General features: G+C 36.7%; 1 protein-coding gene across 1 annotated transcript in view; it reads right to left on the bottom strand.

Annotated features, from left to right (window-relative positions):
• The window catches only part of CCDC178 (coiled-coil domain containing 178), a gene marked incomplete at both ends in the record, with an annotated part of 177,418 nt that overhangs the window by 121,125 nt on the left and 34,900 nt on the right, over nucleotides 1-21,393 (bottom strand). The window contains 5 exons of the mRNA XM_081996631.1: nucleotides 1,516-1,661; nucleotides 5,499-5,612; nucleotides 11,272-11,433; nucleotides 15,498-15,560; nucleotides 20,513-20,696. Coding sequence (XP_081852757.1) covers nucleotides 1,516-1,661; nucleotides 5,499-5,612; nucleotides 11,272-11,433; nucleotides 15,498-15,560; nucleotides 20,513-20,696 — 669 coding nt within the window. The remainder of the gene's footprint in view (nucleotides 1-1,515; nucleotides 1,662-5,498; nucleotides 5,613-11,271; nucleotides 11,434-15,497; nucleotides 15,561-20,512; nucleotides 20,697-21,393) is intronic.

Genomic DNA, 21,393 nt, shown 5'->3' with positions numbered 1-21,393 from the left:
TATAACAGGAAATGGCTAGAGCAGACTTTCTTAAGATAGATTGATGAAATGTCATGTGATATGTCAGATTATTGGAAACATTAATAGAAGAAGGTAGATTAGCCTGAAAGAAAATTTTTTTCTGAATATTGTCACCATTAATCTTCACTAATGAGAAGCAGTAAGCAGATAAAAAACACCAACAACCCCAAAGTCATCTTCTCCTTTGCCCCTCAAGCACAGAGAGGCTGAATGCTCTGAAAACCAGAAGGCATAAGTATGCAGTCAGTTTTCAGCAAGTCACATGATGGAGAAATTCCCACATGCTGTACCTTCTGTGTTCAGAGAATGACAAAAATAAATACTAGCTATTGGGATACATAATTTGGAAGTCAGAAGGGGGGGTTCACTTTTTTTTACCTTACAGTTCTTTCTATTAGATGGGATGTCTAAAAGCAGTTTATCAAGAAAAATGCAAAGTTTTCATTACTATCTGTTTTAGGTCTAGAAGTTGGAGAATTTGCAAGAAAATTCCTCTGAAAGAGAGATGGACCTCTTAGCTATATAGAAACAATTAATTGCTGGAATGAATTTTCGGTGCCACTTTGTGCTGATATTATCCCTTTTTTCTCTGCGTCTGAATATAACATGTCACTGATATGAAGTTACTGACTACTGGCTAAAGAGCTGTGGAAAACGAGAAGAGATTTTCAGTCATGGAAAGTTGCCTCCTGTTTTTGAAGTTCAGTAAGTTCCACTGCCCATTGGGTCCCTCTGAATCATTCTGTTTGAATCAAGAGTTAGAAAAAAACGTATCTAGTCACACATATCAGCTAAAAAGTTTACATAGAAAAATATTTTTTTTGCCCCAGTCAAGACCTTCATGGAATAATATCTCAAAGATCTTTCAACATGGAGGGTACGTAAGTGAATGAGATCACGGAAAGGGACCTGTAGTATAATGATGCAGGATCACTTTTTCACTATTTAGTCATCCTGTACAATTCAACAATCCAAGCTGCTTTCTCTTTGACATTGCACAGCATGTTCACCTTTATCCTTGAAGAGTAAACCTGCTGTGCGATCAGCATGTATGGCCCTCCAAGGCTTGCGTGGCCTAGAAGGCAGCCTGCATTATCAGTTGGATAGAGCCCTTTGAGACTATTTTCAGGACTCATCAGTCACAGTAAGTGTAGGTCCACACTTCTTAAACCAAACAAAACACAGAGTGCGTGGAATCCTCCATTAATTAAGGATGCAACTGACCATGAATATTATGAGATTTTCAAAAGTAATTCTGATGTCTGAAATTCAATTTGGTAGGCAGACAATTTATCATTAACAACTTCTACAGATGCATTAAAACTACAAGCAGTGATCAGACAATAATACTCTGAAATTATTGAATGCAAAGTGCATTATATTTCCTAGAAATAATACTGTAAAATAATAAAACTATCTTTAGTAAAGTAGAATTACTATATTACTTTAGTAAAAGTAATAAACTATCTTTTAAAATTTATAAGTAGATCTTACTGCAAATCAGCAAAAGGTTTTTCTGTATTTTCCATCTGTACTTGCTTCATGTTCCATAATTCATTTAATTCTTCAAGTTCATTTTTTAAATTTTCCATAGTGTGAGAGTTTTCAGCAATTTGACGGGAAACAAATGAATTTTTTTCCTGGTAATTAAAAAATTACATAGCATGTAAATTAGGCAGGGCTAGATTTCCAAATAGTGTATTTTAAGCATATGATTATGGGCAGCAATTAATGAAATTGTATACCAAGAGAAGGAGAACTTCTTCAGTGGGAGCAGTTGAAGCACTTAGTGCAAACGGAAGAACTGCATTTCTGTAAGAGCTTGGTGTTGCATGTCCAGTTATAGTTCTCCAACTTGTTGCACAATTCTTCCACTATATATCCACAAATTTTATTACGGCACTTTTATTTTTACAGTTGCCTATGCTGTATATGGATGTATGCATGTTTGTAGGCCACCATCCTCATAAAAGACATATCCTGTTTTATTTTTGCTCTCATACATAAAAGCTTTGTGAATAAGCACTGGTTTGCCCAGCAAAAACTTTATTAATTATAGTGAAAAGTAATAATTTTCACATATGATCTAAGTCTGGGCCTATTTATTCCAGTGTATGCAGGGTCAGCATCTTAACTGGCAGCTTTTATTGCTAGACCATCAAAGTACTTACAAAATGTAGGCAGATACCTAAAAAACTTGACTGCCAGGAAAAATCAGTATTTTTAATTGCCATTCTCCAGGGAGAATATAGCTTGCTCTTTATCTCTGAAAACTGGTATTTTTCATTTTGCTGCCTAAATAGAGACTTGTCCTCTTTTAGATGTCAGCTTCTTCATAACATAGCTGTCCTGTACTCAAGACAGTGCATGATTAAAGCACAGAGAATGATTCGAACTCCTGACTAGTTTCCTCAGCTACAAGTACACAACTCAGGGAGATGCTGATGTTAAGCTGCTGCAAACCTTTAAATTAAAAAGTGTTTTCACTAAACTTCCTATTCTACAGAACAGAGATTAAATTACAGTGTCTTTTTCATGCCAAAAGTGACTGACAGTCACAGAACCCAAATGTACAGATTCATGACACAAGTAAACTCTACTTTCAAGAGCAGTAGTATCTGGCAAACAAAGCTGCAGTTTCCCCACAATGAACAAGGTAAACATAAAGCACTGTAGCAGTTCAATAGTAATAAACAGGTGGGAGTCTCCTATTTGGGTGATACTTCTAAAGTAGTCTTGCTGCATTAGACTTTGTAACCCATACTAATGGGCTGTAAGCAGCTATGTAAATTAAGAGGGAGGAAATACCTTTTGATTATCCTTATATATACACATATAATTTAAGTGCACACCTGTATAAATACTAAATTTCAAGATCTCACAATTCAGTAGACAAAGAATGCATCACAGTATTTTAATAAAGATCAATATTTTTAGAATTTCTTCTTTAGATACTGCCCCATTTTTCTGAATGCATAGTCTAACGATCTTTTTCCTTACGAAAGAAGTGCTTCTTAGAGGTATACATAAAAGGTAGCTGTAAAAAAATGAGGAATCAAAGCTTTTGTAACAGATGTTGGCACAGATATGAAGGTGTGCAAGGTACCACAAGAACATGATGTTTTTAAGGTGTCTGAACTTTGTAATAGTGTAATACATATCTGTACAGGATTAGATGGAAATTTCAGGTTTCTTGCAGGAACACAGAAGCATTGAAAGAAAATGAAGATATGGTAATTAATGCAAATCCCTATGCAACTGAACCACCCATAGAGAGTCTCAAACCTCTGAGGAAAAATTGTGTTAGTTTTAGGCTCAGTACCAGGAGAACTTGGAGAAATGCGATAGTCCAAGATATACAGGATGTCTGCATGACCTGTCCTGGCCTTAAACTTTACAAATAATGAAATATCAATATGTACACAAAGAAGCCATGACATGTTTTTTGTCAAGAGTCAGGTTCACAAATGACCTGTGTCAGAACAAACTGCCAAGGAAGAAGAATTTTGTCTCTTTGACTTACTGAACTTTTTTCAGGACTTTTTAACCAAGACAGATAAAATCTGAAAATGTTGGCTTTCAAGAATATGGAATACTAGCCACTGAGTCAGTGCAATCTGGTACCTATTACAGAAGACAGAGAATTTGCAATCAGGTTTTAGAACAAAGAAGCAAAAACTGTAAGATACTCTACAGTCTGTGATCCAAATATCGATAGACTGAATATTCACTCTTTATGGCTTGTTGTAGTGGATAACCGTCCTGTATCCTGCCTAAGCTGAATGAGTCCCTTGGCACTTGGTCATTCAGCTGTTCAATAGATGAACAGTATTCTTCATTCTTCTCAGCTGCTGAACAAGACTATTGGTGTATTATGGAGCAGAATTCATATGCTTTTATCTAGGTAATCTAACTTTTAGACATTTAAATGCCAGCAGACCAAACTAAGTTACTTCAAATTCAGCGGTGAAATGCAGAAGCCTCCAGGGTGTGATTCATCTTGTCCTAAAATAGGCAAACTATGAAGGACTGTGTGAATTCTCTGATCAGTTGGAAGTTGCAGACTCTGTATTATTACCTGTACTAAGAATAGCATGGAATCATAGCCATTTCTTCCATAATATCATTTAAGCTACATACTGGACAAGCTTTAAACAAGCAAATGTCTCAGTCATGGGAGAGCACTGAAATCTCTGAACATAACCTTAAATAACTTTTCCTTAAAAGCAATATAACATGATTAACAGAATCATATAATGTCACCTTGCACAGCTAGAAATAAGACTCATATTATTGTTCAAAATAAGACAGACCCTTTTATAAAGACTCCTTTCACAAAACTTTGATTGCTATGAACAAGGAACTGTATCAGGCTCTAAGAATGCAACATTTAAGGTATCCAAGTATTGTCACCAGTTCAGACCTCTACAGATTTCATAAAATAGGTTTCATATGATGTTCTATTCCACTTAACCCAGAACACTCCTCTAATACACCTCCACAACCCCAACTCAGATATTGCTCAGGTAATTAATGGGTACAGTTATTTACAGTTACTAGGAAATGCAGCATTACAAATAATAATAAAAAGTATAGGAAATAAATGCACTGAAAAACATCGCAGAAATACTGATTGTATGCTGATTCATCAATCATTTCCACATGTCCCGAAGTCTGTTGGTAAACCTGCAGTTTGGTAAAGCACAATCTTTAACAGGAAGGGATGCGTAAACTCCATCTTCCCTGACAGATTTAGAAACCTGTGTGAATCAATGAATTTCCCAATGCTTAATTTAAGATTCTGTCATATATAGGAAGTCTCAGTTTTTCAATAGAAATTACCAGATTCATGAAAGCTACTCTGAACAACATGAAAGCTTTCCTTTTTTTAAAAAAAATCTATTTGACTCATCTCTGATGCTGTAATATCTAACCTAAGTTTATACAATATGCAAATGAAAGAATAATAAAAATGAACAGAATCTTAGAAAGAAAGTGCTTGTTTCTTCTAATGCTTATAACCATGTTTATATATAGTGTTCAGTAATGAAATTCAATAATTCCCTTTGGTGGATTATACAGTTTAATAACTGATACAGCAGATCTAAACCATCATTTACAAAAAGATGCCATCTGCTGAGCAAACATGCAATCAGCAGTCACTTCCTATTATACTGGAATCTTTTTCGTCCTTTATTGATTTTCTCCATTGCATTTCTAAAGCCCCTCAAGCAATCTGAGCCAGTGTAGCAAATGAAGAAAGCAAGGACTTCTCAATGACCCCAATATCAATTCTGCTTTGTATTTTATGCTGTCTCAAGGCTATGGACCTCATAGGTTAGTTCAGGCAAGAGACAGAAAATAGTACATACACTGTATGTATGTATATAGTTCCAAGGCAACTGTGTAGAAATGACAGCCTAACCTTTGAGATTAAACATATTTCAAAAAAGCCATACAAGCATTAAATTATTCACCTGTACATCATTTAATTTTTGCTGCATAATACTTCTTTTTTGTTCCAGTTGCTGTTCAGTTTGCTTCTGCTGTTTATCTAGTTCTTGTACTCTCTGATTCAAACAGGAGAGCTTCTGGAGAAGAAGCATAAACAGACATATTTACAAAAGTTATTGTCCTACATTCTATATAAATCAGAAAACATATTAGTCATTAAATACTTTAACAGTTACCATTCTTAAGCTTATTTTTGTTTTCCCTTCCATACCTATTTTTTCATCATGTAGGTTTATATACTCTGCACTTGGAATGACAAAATGCACATTTAAAATAGAAACTATACTTCATATAGTGTTTATTGCCTTACAACAAAATATCACTGCTTACTCGGCTCCCCATGCTTCTTTACATTCCTTCTGCCAAGGAAGTTATAAATAAAGTTCTGAAATCAAAATATATATTTGGAATAGCTTCCATGGAATTTGTATAAAGGGCAAAATAAATGTTTATTACTTATTATCAGTAACTCATGAAAAATACAGCTAAGGACAGCTAACAAGAGGAGGAAGAAAGAAAATAAAATATTGGGATATCTTATTTTTATATTTTTCATTAACCCAGTACATTATTAAATAGCATCTCAAGAAAAACAGGAGTTCTTGTCTATTGTATTAATTTCATTTGCATCATTAGTGTGAGCACCAAATATTACATGACAGAAATTATTATTAATATGTGTGATAGGGAAAATTTTTCATTATTAAATATGCTTGTAAAATTGTATAATAGATATATTATTCAAAGTTTTATATTCCATTTAGGCTATAGAACAAAGAATATTAAAATAGGTATTAATAGATCCATTCTGAAACAATAGTTTAAACCTTTAATCATTGAGAAAGTTTTTCCTTGAAATTACCAAATCTTTTGCATATCATTCACACACAAATCTGCTTGTGCAAACTCTGTTTCCAAGCTTTTAAAACAGAAGCAAATACCCAGCTATAGACCATGATGTATAACTTACACCACACCTCTCTAGGTTTCCAGGAAACTAATGATGTGATCTTTGTCACATTGTTTCTACTTAGTTTTAGTTGGGGAAGGGCTAACAACATTAGTCACTGACATTAATGCATTGTTTCGAAAACACTATTAGCTATTAGAGGAATCTTTTTTCCTAATTTTTCAATTTGACTTATTAAAACTGCATCAAAAATAAACTATTGCATAATCCATTATCTGAAAAACTATTCAACATCCTCCATCTCTCCTCCAAAAATGGTGAAGTATTGCTACATGCAGACTATGTCAAGAACCCTTCAAACAGAATAACACTAAAACACATGACAAGCTATTTACTAGTAGTCAGATAACAGAACTATGAACCTACAGACTGATTCTGCAATAAAAAAACTACTTCTTGCTGAGGCAGCAGAAATTCTTGGATCTGGGCTTTGAGAAGAAATAAAAAATGCTGTATCAAAACGGAATAGGCACAAAAAATATGTTGATCTTACTTGATTGTGAGAATGTTCCGTAAGAAGTACATGGCTTATTGAAAACTCCTTGCCTTAATTCTGGACATAAACCACCAATACTCAGGACTCAGGGAAAAGAGGAGTTTATCACCTTTGGAAGAAGGGGCGGGCAACTCAAGAAGATTACAAGGATCTTGTTAGGTCAAGCAGGGACAAAATTAGAAAGGCAAAAGCCCAGCTAGAGCTCAGTCTGGCCACGGTTGTAAAGGATAACAAAAATGCTTTTACAAATATATTAACAATAAAAAGAGAGCCAAGGAGAATCTCCATCCCTTACTGGATATGGGGGGCAACATTGTCACCAAGGACGAGGACAAGGCTGAGGTACAAAGGTACCTCTTTGCCTCAGTCTTTAATAGCCAGTCCAGGTATCCACAGAGTATTCAGCCCCAAGCTGGAAGATGGGGATGGAGAGCACAATAACCTGCCCATAATCCAGGAGGAAGCAGTTAAGGACATGTTAAACCACCTGGACACCCACAAGTCTATGGGGCCTAATGGGATCCACCCAAGAGTACTGAGAGAGCTGGCGGAGGAGCTTGCCAAGCCACTCTCCATCATTTATCAGCAGTCCTGGTTAACAGGGGAGGTCCCAGAAGACTGGAGGCTTGCCAATGTGATGCCTGTCTACAAGAAGGGCCAGAAGGAGGATCCTGGGAACTACAGGCCTGTCAGCCTGACCTCCGTACTGGGGAAGATCATGGAGCGGTTGGTCTTGAGGGTGTTCACAGGGCATCTGCAGGACAACCAAGGGATCAGGCCCAGCCAGCATGGGTTCCTGAAAGGCAGGTCCTGCTTGACCAACCTGATCTCCTTCTATGACCAGGTGACCCGCCTAGTGGATGAGGGAAAGGCTGTGGACGTTGTCTACCTGGACTTTAGTAAAGCCTTTGACAGTGTCTCCCACAGCATTCTCCTGGAGAAACTGGCAGCTCGTGGCTTAGACATGTATACTCTTCGCTGGGTAAAGAACTGGCTGGATAGCCGAGCCCAGAGAGTTGTGGTGAATGGCGTTAAATCCGGCTGGCGGCCGGTCACAAGTGGTGTTCCCCAGGGCTCGGTTCTGGGGCTGGTCTTGTTCAAGATCTTTATTGATGATCTGGATGAGGGAATCAAGTGCTCCCTCAGTAAGTTTGCAGATGACACCAAGTTGGGTGGGAGTGTTGCTGGAGGGTAGGAGGGCTCTGCAGAGGGATCTGGACAGGCTGGATCGATGGGCTGAGGTCAACTGTATGATGTTTAATAAGGTCAAGTGCCGGGTCCTGCACTTGGGTCACAACAACCCCATGCAACGCTACAGGCTTGGGGAGGAGTGGCTGGAGAGCTGCCTGGCAGAAAAGGATCTGAGGGTGCTGGTTGACAGCCGGCTGAATATGAGCCGGCAGTGTGCCCAGGTGGCCAAGAAGGCCAACAGCATCCTGGCCTGTATCATCCTGGCCTCGAATCCTGTGTTCAATTTTGGACCCCTCACTACAAGAAGGATGTTGAGGTGCTGGAGCGTGTCCAAAGAAGGGCAACAAAGCTGGTGAGGGGTCTGGAGAACAAGACTTATAAGGAGTGGCTGACGGAACTGGGGTTGTTCAGTCTGGAGAAGAGGGGGCTGAGGGGAGACCTCATGGCTCTCTACAACTACCTGAAAGGGGGTTGTGGCGAGGTGGCTGTTGGTCTCTTCTCCCAAGAAACTAGTGATAGGATGAGAGGAAATGGCCTCAAGTTGTGCTAGGGGAGGTTTAGACCAGATATTAGGAAAAATTTCTTTACTGAGAGTGGTCAAGCATTGGAACAGGCTGCCCAGGGAGGTGGTGGAGTCACTGGAAGGCACTGGAAGTCTCTGGAAGTGTTCAAAAAACGTGTGGACGTGGCACTTCAGGACATGGTTTACTGGGCATGGTGGTGTTGGGTTGATGGTTGGATTTGATGATCTTAAAGGTCTTTTCCAGCCTTAATGATTCTGTGATTCTGTGTGATTCTGTAATAACTAGTTTTGTTTCTTATTGATTTGGAAATAAAAATGAAGGCATTTTGCTTTTTCTTTTCTGGCACTAATATCCAGTGAAAATGCCCTCCTCTTTCAGACAATTACTTCTTTCACACTGATTACTGTATTTTCAATTCTGAGCCCTAGGACACTTACTTTCTTTGCCAAAAAAAGGGAAGCTTCAAATGCCTTCCCTAGATTGTAAAACTGCTCATTACAGTGAAAAATGCATGCCCACCTATTCATACAGTGTGGCGCAGCTCACATTTGGAAGAACTTGTTTGCAAGGATTTGCACATATTTCATGATGGAATACAAAACAAAGGCTTGGAGTAGTATGCAAAGCTTAATTTAAGCATAATGATAGAAGGACAGCCCCCTATTTCAGTGTTACTGATTTGTACAGTTACAAGTGTGAAAGTCAAACACTGTTACACTCATGATAGAAGACTAAAAGCAGCTGAAATTTTTCCCATGCTTCCAGTGGTTTTCAGAGCCATTTCCCAAAAGAAGGAAAGAAATAAGCGCCTGCTCAAGAAAAAGATATACAAAAAGGGTAAAGCAAAGGTATGGAAATGCTCTTAATTTAAAAGAAAAAATTCCATAAATAAATTACATTCCAAACAGTTCTGCAAAAGAAAGACTGAATGGTTTTGTTTGAGGGTTTTGCTTTAATATAATCATGGAATCATAGAATGGTTTGGGCTGGAAGGGACCTTAAGGATCATCTAATTCCAAGCCCCCTGCCATGGGCAGGGACACCTTCCACTAGACCAGGTTGCTGAAAGCCTCATCCAACCTGGCCTTGAACACTTCCAGGGATGGGGCACCCACAACTTCTCTGGGCAACCTGTTCCAGTGCCTCACCACCCTCATAAAGAAGAATTTCTTCCTTATATCTAATCTAAATTTACCTTCTTTCATTTTAAAGCCATTACCCCTTGTCCTATCGCAAAGCCATTACCCCTTGTCCTATCGCTACATGCCCTTGTAAAAAGTCCCTCTCCAGCTTTCTTTTAGGCCCTCTTTAGGTACTGGAAGGCTGCTATAAGGAATCCCTGGAGCCTTATCATCTCCAGGCTGAACAATCCCAAGTCTCTCAGCCTGTCTTCATAAGAGAGGTGTTCCAGCACCTGCACTAAACTACAGTTCAGATATTGAATATCTACACATCATTTCAGAACAACAAAGTCTGTTTCTACAGATGTTTGTTGAGGTGGCAGGGGAACATACAACTATGAGCATCACTTAAAGAAAGTATTGGTTACCTAGCTAAGGTCTCATGTTTGTAGGACTACTAGTCAACTGATCCACGTACTCAGATGTTTTACAAAAGCATCCATCATTGTAATATCTTGTTTTCAAACAGTAATTTATTTAGATAACATTGTCCACTTTGCACTCTGCTCTCTGTTATGACTGTTGTAGCACTCCATATAAGCAAAGCTTTCAAAGATCTAAAAGATCACCAGATCTATAAAAGGAAAGTCTAATATGAAAGAAATGTTTCTCAGTCATACAAGTTTAGTTAGTATTCCTGTTACTCTTTTGAGCAGGTCTGGACAAAAGGTTATTTCTCTGAAATTTTCCCAAGGTTTTAACCTCAGGAAAGGTTAACAACACTAGCATACCCTGCAAATATGGGGAATAGGCTATTAGGTCATCATTGGACAACTGGAGGAAAAGGGCTCAAGATGGTCAAGGGGCCAACCAAAACATGTCATACTATAACAGTAGGTATGCTATAACAAAAGCAAAAGAAATGCTTGGAAGAGAAGAGTGTACTTAATTAAGTCAAGTAGGTTAAGGAACTGTCTCTAATACAAAAATCTTCTGTTTCTTTTTCTTATTACACAAAACAGACCTTTCATGAGAGGAAGGAAAAACATTTTTATCAGTATCATCCATAAAGCAGGGAAGCAAAGAATGTCCCCAGCATGCCATGGCTGGGCGCTTATGCACTAGTTGCTCTCTTCAGCTTCTAAGCAAGCAAAGTAGTACAAAGGAAACACGGAAGTATTAAACAGTCTTCCCTTTTGTAACAAAACAGACCACAGAAGTTAAAAGAGGCAGAAAGATTCTTCTAATACAGAAAGCAAGGAAAGTCAAAAATAAGGCTAGAATTATGTTGTGTTTTGTTATGTTGTATCACAGCACAACTGCACAACTGCAAAATCCAAGTCTATTTGTCTATGGACTTCTGTTTCCTCTTATTTTTTTCTAATACTGACAAAAAAATATGCTAGTGAATGGTCCACAATCTACTACTTTTACCTCATGGTTGTCTTTAAATTTATCTTTGTTTCTTTTAAATTTTGTTTCTAGATCAGCTACTTTTCTCTCAATCTCTTCTATCCTCTTCATATCTTCCTCTCTCTTCTTGAGTTTCTCTTTTCGCTTTTCCTCTAGCTCATCACACAGTGCTTTAATCCTGCCCTGTTTATTAAAATATATATAGAATTAGCTTTCAGTATTTCACAAGGAGAAGTATAACATGAAAAATCCAAATCTGAAAGAACATTTATACTCTTAAGTAAACACCAAAAGTTAACAAGTACATCATAAGCTGTTTAAAAACGTCTTCAAAATGAAGGAAAAGTTGACCATTAAGTCAGCATATGTCAGAAGCCTTTGAAGAGGAAAAGCCGAATAGCCAACAGAACTGGAAAACAAAAATAAAGCAGAAGTATCATCAAGAAATATTAGGAAATGTAAAAATGACATTGAAGCAGACAATTCATTTACAGTACTATTTAAGCAAACAGTAGAAAATAATTCCATAAGAGAGGAATTAAAATTCAAAATATTAATGTCAAAAGTGAAAATCTTTTCTGATGGGAAACATAATCACCATTGGCATGTTACTAGATTAAAAACAAAAAAAGTGAAAAAAGAGAAGGAAAACACTGCAGAGTGAAAAGGAACAAAAATCTTTGCAAAATAAATGAAGACCCTTCAAGACTGGGAAATACAAGATCCAGCATACATCCCCTCCAAACTTCACCCCTCATCCCAAAGTAATAAAGAAAGATAGAGAAATATTATGTACCAGCAGCTGTGTTCTTCAGAATGAGCAGTCCTTACATACACTTACAATATCTAATATCCCAAATTAACCATCACTTGAACTCAAATATTTATCTGTGTAGCAAAGAGTCAATATACAATATCTGATATTGAGAGATATACACACACATATGTCTCTATATATATTTAAAGTGGAACACAGCTGGCAACATTTTTAATTCCTTTCAGATGTAGAAGCAGAATGAAATATGCCAAGAAAATTATGGTAAAGAGGGCAAGAAATGACCATACATGTGACTTACTCTTTTCAAAGTATCATGATGGTGGTAAATAGCTCCTTTTTTTAGTTTTAAATCATAGTCTACATAGTTATCCTTACCAGGAGAGTATCAAAATGTAAATGCAGCATAATTTCTGCATTCCCATAGAATAGCATGATGTTAGGTGAAGTTATGGGTAATGTTCCAGGAGACAACATGGCTGGTAGGTAGAACTGACAAGCTTCCCAGAAAACCACTAACATTTCTGCATCTCTGTTGCTTTATACTCAGATGGCATTAGGAGATTCCCTTTGGCTATCTCAGAACAGAGTCTCATCTAAACTGCTATGCACTTTGTCAGTCACTAGTTAATGATAGCTTTTGCACTTTCAACATCCTTTGACATCATCATTAAGTTTTGTTCTGTTTAGTAAGAAAAAAACCTCTTGACAACAAGGATATGAAGGTTGTCTAATCCAGAGCAATAAGGCTTTGGAAGAAAAATAGAAAAAATAGTTTTAGTTGAAACAGAACTTTAAAAACACCTTAAAAGAAGTACAATATGCATCTCGAGAACCTCTTTATCCAGAAAAAAAACATGAACTACAATGAAAAAATCAGTTCTGAGCATAACATTTACTTTCCATTAGGAAAGCATTCTTTTCTTTGTCTGTAAAAGGAAAGAAGTGGGCTAAAATTGCCACTGAGGTTCTTTACCAAGAATCAAGAGAAAGAAAGGAGATTTTTAGGTTTAATGAATAATTGAAAAGGATCAGTATTGAATACCAAAAAGAGAGGAAGATGTTTGGAAGCACCAAATCAAATCTGTCATGGTGTGGCAGTCAGGCCCAGAAACGTTCCCTTCAGCCTTCTCTGAAGCAAGGCCTGAGAATCAGAGGGAAGTTGTGCAACAACCACAACTTCATACAATGGAGGCCTTGTGCACCACCTTGCTTAGAAGAGGAACATTTAACACTTTTGGCTAATGTCTGGGACAAAAAGGAACTGCAAGGTCTCTCTTAGGGCTTGCTTTCTAGAAATGGGAGATGTAGATACTAGGTTTTGCTATTGAACACTTGCACAGTTCAAAGTCAAAGAATGGAAGAGAACAAGCTTTGCAACAAAAGCAAAATGGAGACCGTGACTGTTCAGAAGCAAATAAAAAAGGTTGAGACCTCAAAAAAAAAAGAAGAACAAAAATCTTAAAAAGACATCTGGTCATCACGTGCTGGTTTTGGCTGGGATTGTTAATTTTCTTCATAGAAGCTAGTATGGGGCTATGTTTTGGATTTGTGCTGGAAACAGTGTTGATAATACAGGGATGTTTTCATTATTACTGAGCAGTGCTTACACAGACTCAAGGCCTTTTCTGCTTTTCAGCCCAGCCCACCAGTGAGTAGGCTGGGGGTACACAAGAAATTGGTAGACAGTTGGGACAGCTGACCCTAGCTGACCAAATGAATATTTCATACCATATGACATCATGCTCAGCACAGAAAGCTGGGGGAAGAAGAAGGAAGCGGAGGGACACTGAGAGTCATGGTGTTTGTCTTCCCAAGTAACCACTGAGTATGATGGAGCCCTGCTTTCCTGGAGATGGATGAACACCTGCGGGCCGATGGGAACTAGTGAATGTATTCCTTGTTTTACTTTGCAGCATGGTTTTGCTTTACCTATTAAGCTGTCTTTATCTCAACCCACAAGTTTTCCCACTTTTAGTATTCTGATTCTCTCCCTCATCCCACTGGGGAGGAGTGAGCGAGTGGCTGTGTGGTGCTTAGTTGCCAGCTGCGGTTAAACCACGCCATCACCATAAATCCAACATTCAATTCTAAAGAAAAATAGCCTTTAATAGCTCTCAGAGTAAATCTCTCCTGTCTGAGACCATTGCAAAAGGAGACAAAGGGGGTTTCTGACTCCAGGACTTACAGTAAAAGACTGCAATGCCTCCCTTCAGTTTTGACTATGTTCTTTCAATCCCACATGATGCTGGATCAGAATCCAACATCGGAACACTCACAGCATGTGCGTATTCATCTCAGGACAAGCAGGAAGAAGCAATGGAGCCAAACAATCCTGTATCTCATAATGGTGAGAGTGGGAGTGTTAATAGTAGAGATATTTTTCCCAGAGGTATTACATGTTCCCTTTTTAGGAAGGAAGAGATGAATCTCAATGGCACTCACTTACCAACTATGAAAAGTCTCTCAGGAAGGGTTATACACTGGTGTGCTAATGATGCATCACAGGAGATCTTTTCCACTTATTAGAGGGAATTGGGATGAGAAGAAAATTATTAATTGTACTGTTTATCTAGTATCAAGTTTTATCTAAAAAAAAGGCAATGCTTTTGCTTTATGCAAGGGACCTGGTTCAGCCAGTGTTGGCTCAAGGTTGGCATGACCATTATCACTGTATCCCATCTCCTCACAGGAAGTGAGGAGATAGTAGCAACTGGAAATCTACTATTTGCCTTTATCTTGTGGGCAGGTACCACGAACAAGGTCAGTACCAACAACCAGTTCAGTAGTTGCTGATTTTGTCAGGCCTTCTGTATCATAGAGGTCTCTGTTACTGGATTGAAACTTTGAAGGAAACATTGACTTTGATGTCCTTTGACAAAGGATGGATATAGATGGAATACTCCTTTTGGTGATGCCAAACTTGGGTTTTCAGTTAGAGAAGCTGAAGAAATATCAACACTTGTCTGAAGATAGTTGAAAAGCATCACTGAAGTCCAGAAGAAAACAGCTATATTTGACAATCCAAAAAGGAACACCGAAGTGTCTTGTGTGAATTTAGCAGTTCACACTAGGAGAAAATAAATGGTGTTAGGGCCACCCTATTTTACATATGCATGTGTCAGTATAAGGTATGGTAAGGGTCTGATTGCACTCTGATTGCATTGAGAAACTGAAGTAAGAAAAATATACAAACTCAAATGATAGTGTCACTGCATATATGGATTATTTTGGGGTTTTATCTTTTAAGTAAACTGGAAATTATTGTGAATAACTGGGATACAAATAAAGTGTTTCATGAAGTATTTAAATATTCCTAGTTTTTAAACAGCAGGCATCATTACTTAGCAAAACCCATTAGCCTTCTATATGAGTTGGTCACAAGGTAGTCAAAGTTAATTCCTGCTAGGAAGTAAAAAGAATGTAGAAGGAGAATTTACATTTGAAGTAAAATGGTTACTGTCATGTTTACCTGCGTCACTTTCCAAACTCCTTTTTGATCTTGAATTTCTTTTTTAAGATTCCACTCCAAATTCTTAGGGGAAAAAAAAAAGCCATATACACCACATAAGAAAACAAGTTAATGGACAACAGCAGTGAAAAATTAACACTAACATCACAGTAAGGATGAGCATAACTTCAAAATTTTTACAACAGAGTCTCAAAAGAGAAGACTTTTGAGGCACCAAAGATAAATAAATGTAGACCATACTATAAGAAAAGCAACAATTTCTAGATTTGAATAAATATAAAAATAATGTAATTTATTTCTGAGAGCATAAAATAATTTAATACATGAAGAAGCTGAGCTGGCTTACCTTAATGGATATTGAACATCAAATGTTCAAAAATTAAAAATCTCAGTGCCTTTTATATTTGATATGATGGGGCATTTTTGTAATTTCTGAACATGTTTTGGCTCTTTCTTATATGACTATTCTTCTCATATCACTTCTAGGATAACAGTTACATAGCACATTATTATAGTTTACGCCTTGAAAACCTCTAATTTAATGTATGTCAGATTAGCAGACCATCATAACTACATATGTTTACAGTCTAAGTCAAACTCTAATTAGGGTTTTCTGTTTCCTCTTTAAGTGAATTTAGGGACTGGAAAACTGATTATTTAAGCAAAACTAGGTACAGCATGGCCAATAGTAAGTAAGAAATGGTCTCAATCAATTCTATTGTTGAAATGTATTTATTCAAGATGTTTTATTCACATCTGTATCTGCACTTTGGAAGTGCATATGCCATCAGCACTTGGAGAGGGAGGTTCCTTTATAAGGAGGTCATAAATATCTCCCAGATGCCACATACATAAGAAAATACAGAAACAGGTGCCAAACATTCCCATATATTCTCAAACCCCAAATCCCAAAAATTATTAGGAACTTCAAGGAAATAGAAGTGACAGAGATCAGTGTTCATGTGGAAAACACATCCTGTAATCAGTGAGTAAAAGCCTTTTTTTCCAGATGAAAGTTTACACATTTGCTCCAAGGATAACTCCAAGCAACAACTTGTGCCTATGGCCCTGCCCTCACCCTAACACCTCCCTCCCCACACACACATATAGTCTATTTGAATCCAAATCTCTGAGTCTATTAGACAAACTGTGGCATCTGGACTACTCTCCAAAATGCAGCAACGTTTTGAATTACTAATGATAACACTTCGTGATTGCATGAATATATTTTTCACACTATTCAGTAGCCCAAGGATACAGTTTAACTGGTGGTAACAGACAGACACTTTTTCAGACACACAGGGGTAATTGCTCCCACAGATTATCATCAGAGACCAGGCAGTCAACTATAATTTGCACCTTCCTTTATATGATCATATTCAAAATTCACCACTATTCAACTGTTGCTTGTGTAGAGAGTTATCTTAGCTTCTGTGCACTCCATTCACACTAACTTTTACCTTGCAAATAGCTCTTGCAACTGGTCACCTTCCCTGTGTATGTCTTCATGTGTATATGTATGCTTTAAATTATTAGAAACACAATGCTTTTGCTAATTTTTGGTAACTAAGAATAAATATAGCAGTGTTAAAGCTGTTGACAGAATGGTCAGTCTGCAAGTGGTAGGAATGGAGGTATTCATTAATAAGAGCACTGAAGCAACTTGAGCGGTGGAAAGCAATCTTATCACTGAAGGCAGGACCACTAGTAATGGCTTCATATAGAAGTCAAATTGTGCCAAGTAAACCAGAATAGCTACAGAATGAAATTCCATCTGTAATCATCAATGTATAGCTTTGAGATACATTTCTGACTGACTACATGTCTGGGATGTTAACACTAACTATGACTTGACAAGAGAGCTTAAGGAATAATGAAATCCAAAATGTAACACTGCAGTCGAATTAAAAAAAAAGAATTTTTATAAAAATTAGAGAAGTTTATTCAAAACTTTATGAGGAACAGCTAAGAGAGTAAAATACTTGCAAGCCAGAGGGAGATTACTTACATATATAACATATTGGAGGCTCAAAGCACATATAAGTCAAGTTTTGAAAGAAATTTTTGAAATATCAAAAAGAAAATCAGTGCCACTAAACAGAAGGGAAGCTATTAGCAGCAAGACAAAAAGTTGAAATCATGTCTATAGAAAGGAAAACAGAAGAGATCCTGAACCTTGCCAATTTAAATCTAAAAATACCATTACGCAAGCTAAATAAGAGTTTTTGGAAAAATCTGCAAGGGACATAAAACAAGTCCTTTTCCAAACACATCTGATATGAGGCCTGCTAGAGAGAATGTGAGACCAACAGATGATCAGAAGCACTTAAAGACAGACTTGCCATGAAGCACTCAGAAAACCAAATATGACAGGGGAAAAAAGCCCAAATTCCAAAACAAATACAAACTGTTCCCTAAGAAGGGAACTCACAATATGAACTATTATGTAAAAAAGAACTAGCTGACACATGGAAAATTTGATGCATAGGAGAGGAATCAGCATGACTGGGAAGCAGTGTCTCAAAATAAATCAGTTTTCTGAAGGATTTAAGAAGTATGTGGTAAAGAGATATCTGGGTGATACAATCTACTTGGATCCCGAAATGGTATTTGATAAAGTATGATATGAATGACTCCTTAATTAATTCCCCATGAGTTAAGTATAAAAGTCCTCACATTAATATATAAGGCATTGAAAGACAGAAGACCTGCAATAGAAATAAATTACCAGTTTTCACAGTGGCAGTTATAGTGGGGTCTTGCAAGTATCCACACTGGATCCTGTGGTTTCTGATTTATTCAGAAACAATATGGAAAATGGGGGATTCTGTGAGATGACTTAGTAAAACCAGCCAGACTTCTTATTTACAGAAGACAAAATTCACTGAAGGTTAATGTATATTTGTACATTAGGACAGTCTTCAGTTTATACAACACTGGATTCTGAGCTGGCTAGTAATCAAACAGGAACATGATCATGAAGAATACAATGTTCCACTGCATTTAAAAGAATAAATGAAATGTTAAGAACTATTATGAAAGAAATAGAGAACAAAACAGAAGCCATCTTTATACCACTATATATGCCCATGATGTGTCTATGTATTGAACACTCTATGCTCTTTCCCCATAATAATAGAACTGGAAAACAGAACTGGATGACAGACATGGGACAGTTTCCATTCATTAAACAAGTTTATGGATTAGGAGACTTCAGCTTGAAAAGCAGGAAGAATATGATAAAAGCCTACAAAGTCATGTCTGACATGTAGGAAGTGAATACAGAATGACTGACCAATTCATCTTTGAAAATAAGAACGAGGGCATTATATGAAGATAGCATATACTAGGCAGAAAATAAAGAAACAAGTAATTTTTCACACCACACATGGCAAAGGTGTTGAAGTCCTTGTCACAGAATGTTGTGGATGTCAAAAATCAAAAATGTGACTGTAAAATTAATGGAAGAAAAATTCATTAAATCTGAATTATTTTTTAGTAGTTAAAGGCAGAATACAAATTAAGACACACACAAAAAAATAGGATGTAGGACAGCAAATAAGCAGGGGTTTTGCCTGAATCTCTTCTAAAATCCTAATTTCTTAGACTAATACTTAGCATTCCTTAAATACTTAAACCATAAGAAGAATCATAGTAGATTCCCCTGATCATACAGTTGAACATCCATTTGTGCAAATATTTCAGCACATAACACTGAGAATGTGGAGAAAATGGTGCTTGGCAAATTTATATATAAACAGGACAGAAAAGTCATACAAATTTAGTATTAAAACATATGGCTATGAAACAGCATAATAAACCAAGACAGACAATTTATAGGACAAAACTATATGGTGCAAATTCAGATATTGCCAGGAATATAAATTTGATCCAAGAGAAGACAACCTGGCCCTATAAAAGGCGTTAACAAACACAAAACTGACTCACTGCTATTCATTGTGAAAACAGCTCTAAAGTTCTCTAGCTCATGTTTTACTATTTTTTACCTTGGCTCCATAAGCTTTTTAACTACCTGTGTTTTAAATCACATCCAACAATTCCTCTTTTCACTTCAGAAGCAGAGTCTGGTACTTGGACTTACCTTTACCTTTGGCAAGCAGGTAGGTGAAAAGGAAGGCAGGGAAGCATGTGGAGTGCCTAATATACCAAAGCATTTTATAACCAGGAAAATACTATTAATGTTCTTAATTTTACTGATTACAAGTTAGGAAATCCTAAAACTAATACATAAAATAAAACTGTGAAAGTCTTTTCTGCCAGGCATTCTATACATGCAACAGCAGATCTCTAGTGAAGAATATGCAAAACACCATTTATATCTCCCTGCTATAAAAAGACCCTTCAAAATTCCCCATATTATTTTCTTTCCATATTTCTGAATGCTGAATCTTACACCCTGCAATAACACGGATCTTAAAAGCTGCATGCATATGTACAATATTATTCACTAAGAATTATGTAAAGTGAAAAAACAAAAGTCTTGCAAGTCTTCTAAGCCTTCATAGTCATGGCAAGGCTTCTACATAAGGATGAATGAAAATTTCAATTCTAGATAACTAATGACATTCAAATAATAAATACTTGTTCTAATGTAGTATTTCATTTGCAATGGTTACATTTAGCATCAAATAAAACTATACTGATTTACAAATTCTTCTAATAATTTAGTTACATAAAGAATGAGATTGTTATTTGATAGTATTCATTTTAAATCACCTAGGAATAACAAAATCTTTGTATGGTTGAGTACGTGTAATGTGTTAACTTTATTTTTTAGCCTGCCACTACCTGTGACCATTTAGTAACCAATTTATTTTCTTTTCCAGAGACTACTGTTATTTCCTACTTTTCAAGTGTTTTAAAATACACAGTTAAAATAATAAGTTTTTAATTATTTTTTTTAATATTAGGTTGCTTGCCCGATAATTCTCTGATGCAAATATCATTATTTTTTATTCTTCCACTCTAAAAATGAATTTAATTAAAAATTATACCTTGTAAGAGATTTCATCTGCAGTTTTTTTTTTTTTTAAGTCCTCATACTTTCTTTTTTTTTCACTGTAGGACAATTCAGCATTACAGAGATCTTCATTTAGTCTTTCTAGTTGCTGTTCAATCTTACACATGCTTTTGCAGATAGTTTCAACTTCTGACTGATATGCCTTCTTTCTTCTCAAACTGTTAAAATAAAAAAGCCAATCTTATATTTTGTTTTATAAAGCTTATTAATTAAAATAAAAGTAAAACCTATTATTGAATAAGCTAAAATTTTAAAATCAAAAGAAGTATTTTATCATTCTGCTATTTGATTTTGAATACACCAGTCTCTTCCTCAAACTTTGAAGTCTCTTTATTCATTAGTATAAGCCCTGACAGTTCATTGATATCAGTTATATGTATCCATTTTTTTGTTTTCCTATATATCTGTACTGTTATTTTTTTGTTTTCCTATATATTTGAACTGTTAACCTGTATCACAGAATCCCAGAATGGCTGAGGTTGGAAGGAACTTTTGGAGGTCATCTGGTCCAACTACCCCACTCAAGCAAGGCCACCTAGAGACAGTTGCCCAGGACCGTGTCCAGATGGCTTTTGAGTATCTCCAAGGATGGAGAATCCACAACCTGCATTGGCAACCTGTGCAAGTGCTCAGTCACCCTCACAGTGAAAAAGTGTTTCATGATGTTCAGAGGGAACCTCCTGTGTTTTGGTTTTTGACCATTGCGTCTGGTCCTGTCACTAGGCACCATTGAAAAGAACTTGTCTTCATCCTCTCTGCACCTTCCCTTCAGGTATTTATATGCATTATTAAGATCCCCCCTAAGCCTTCTCTGTTCCAGGCTGAACAGTCCCAGCTCTCTCAGCCTTTCTTCAT

Source organism: Phaethon aethereus, assembly GCF_964289735.1.
Source record: "Phaethon aethereus genome assembly, chromosome: 2".
NCBI lineage: Eukaryota > Metazoa > Chordata > Aves > Phaethontiformes > Phaethontidae > Phaethon > Phaethon aethereus.
Note: the sequence above shows the minus strand (reverse complement) of the source record. Positions and strands in the feature narration are given on the sequence as shown.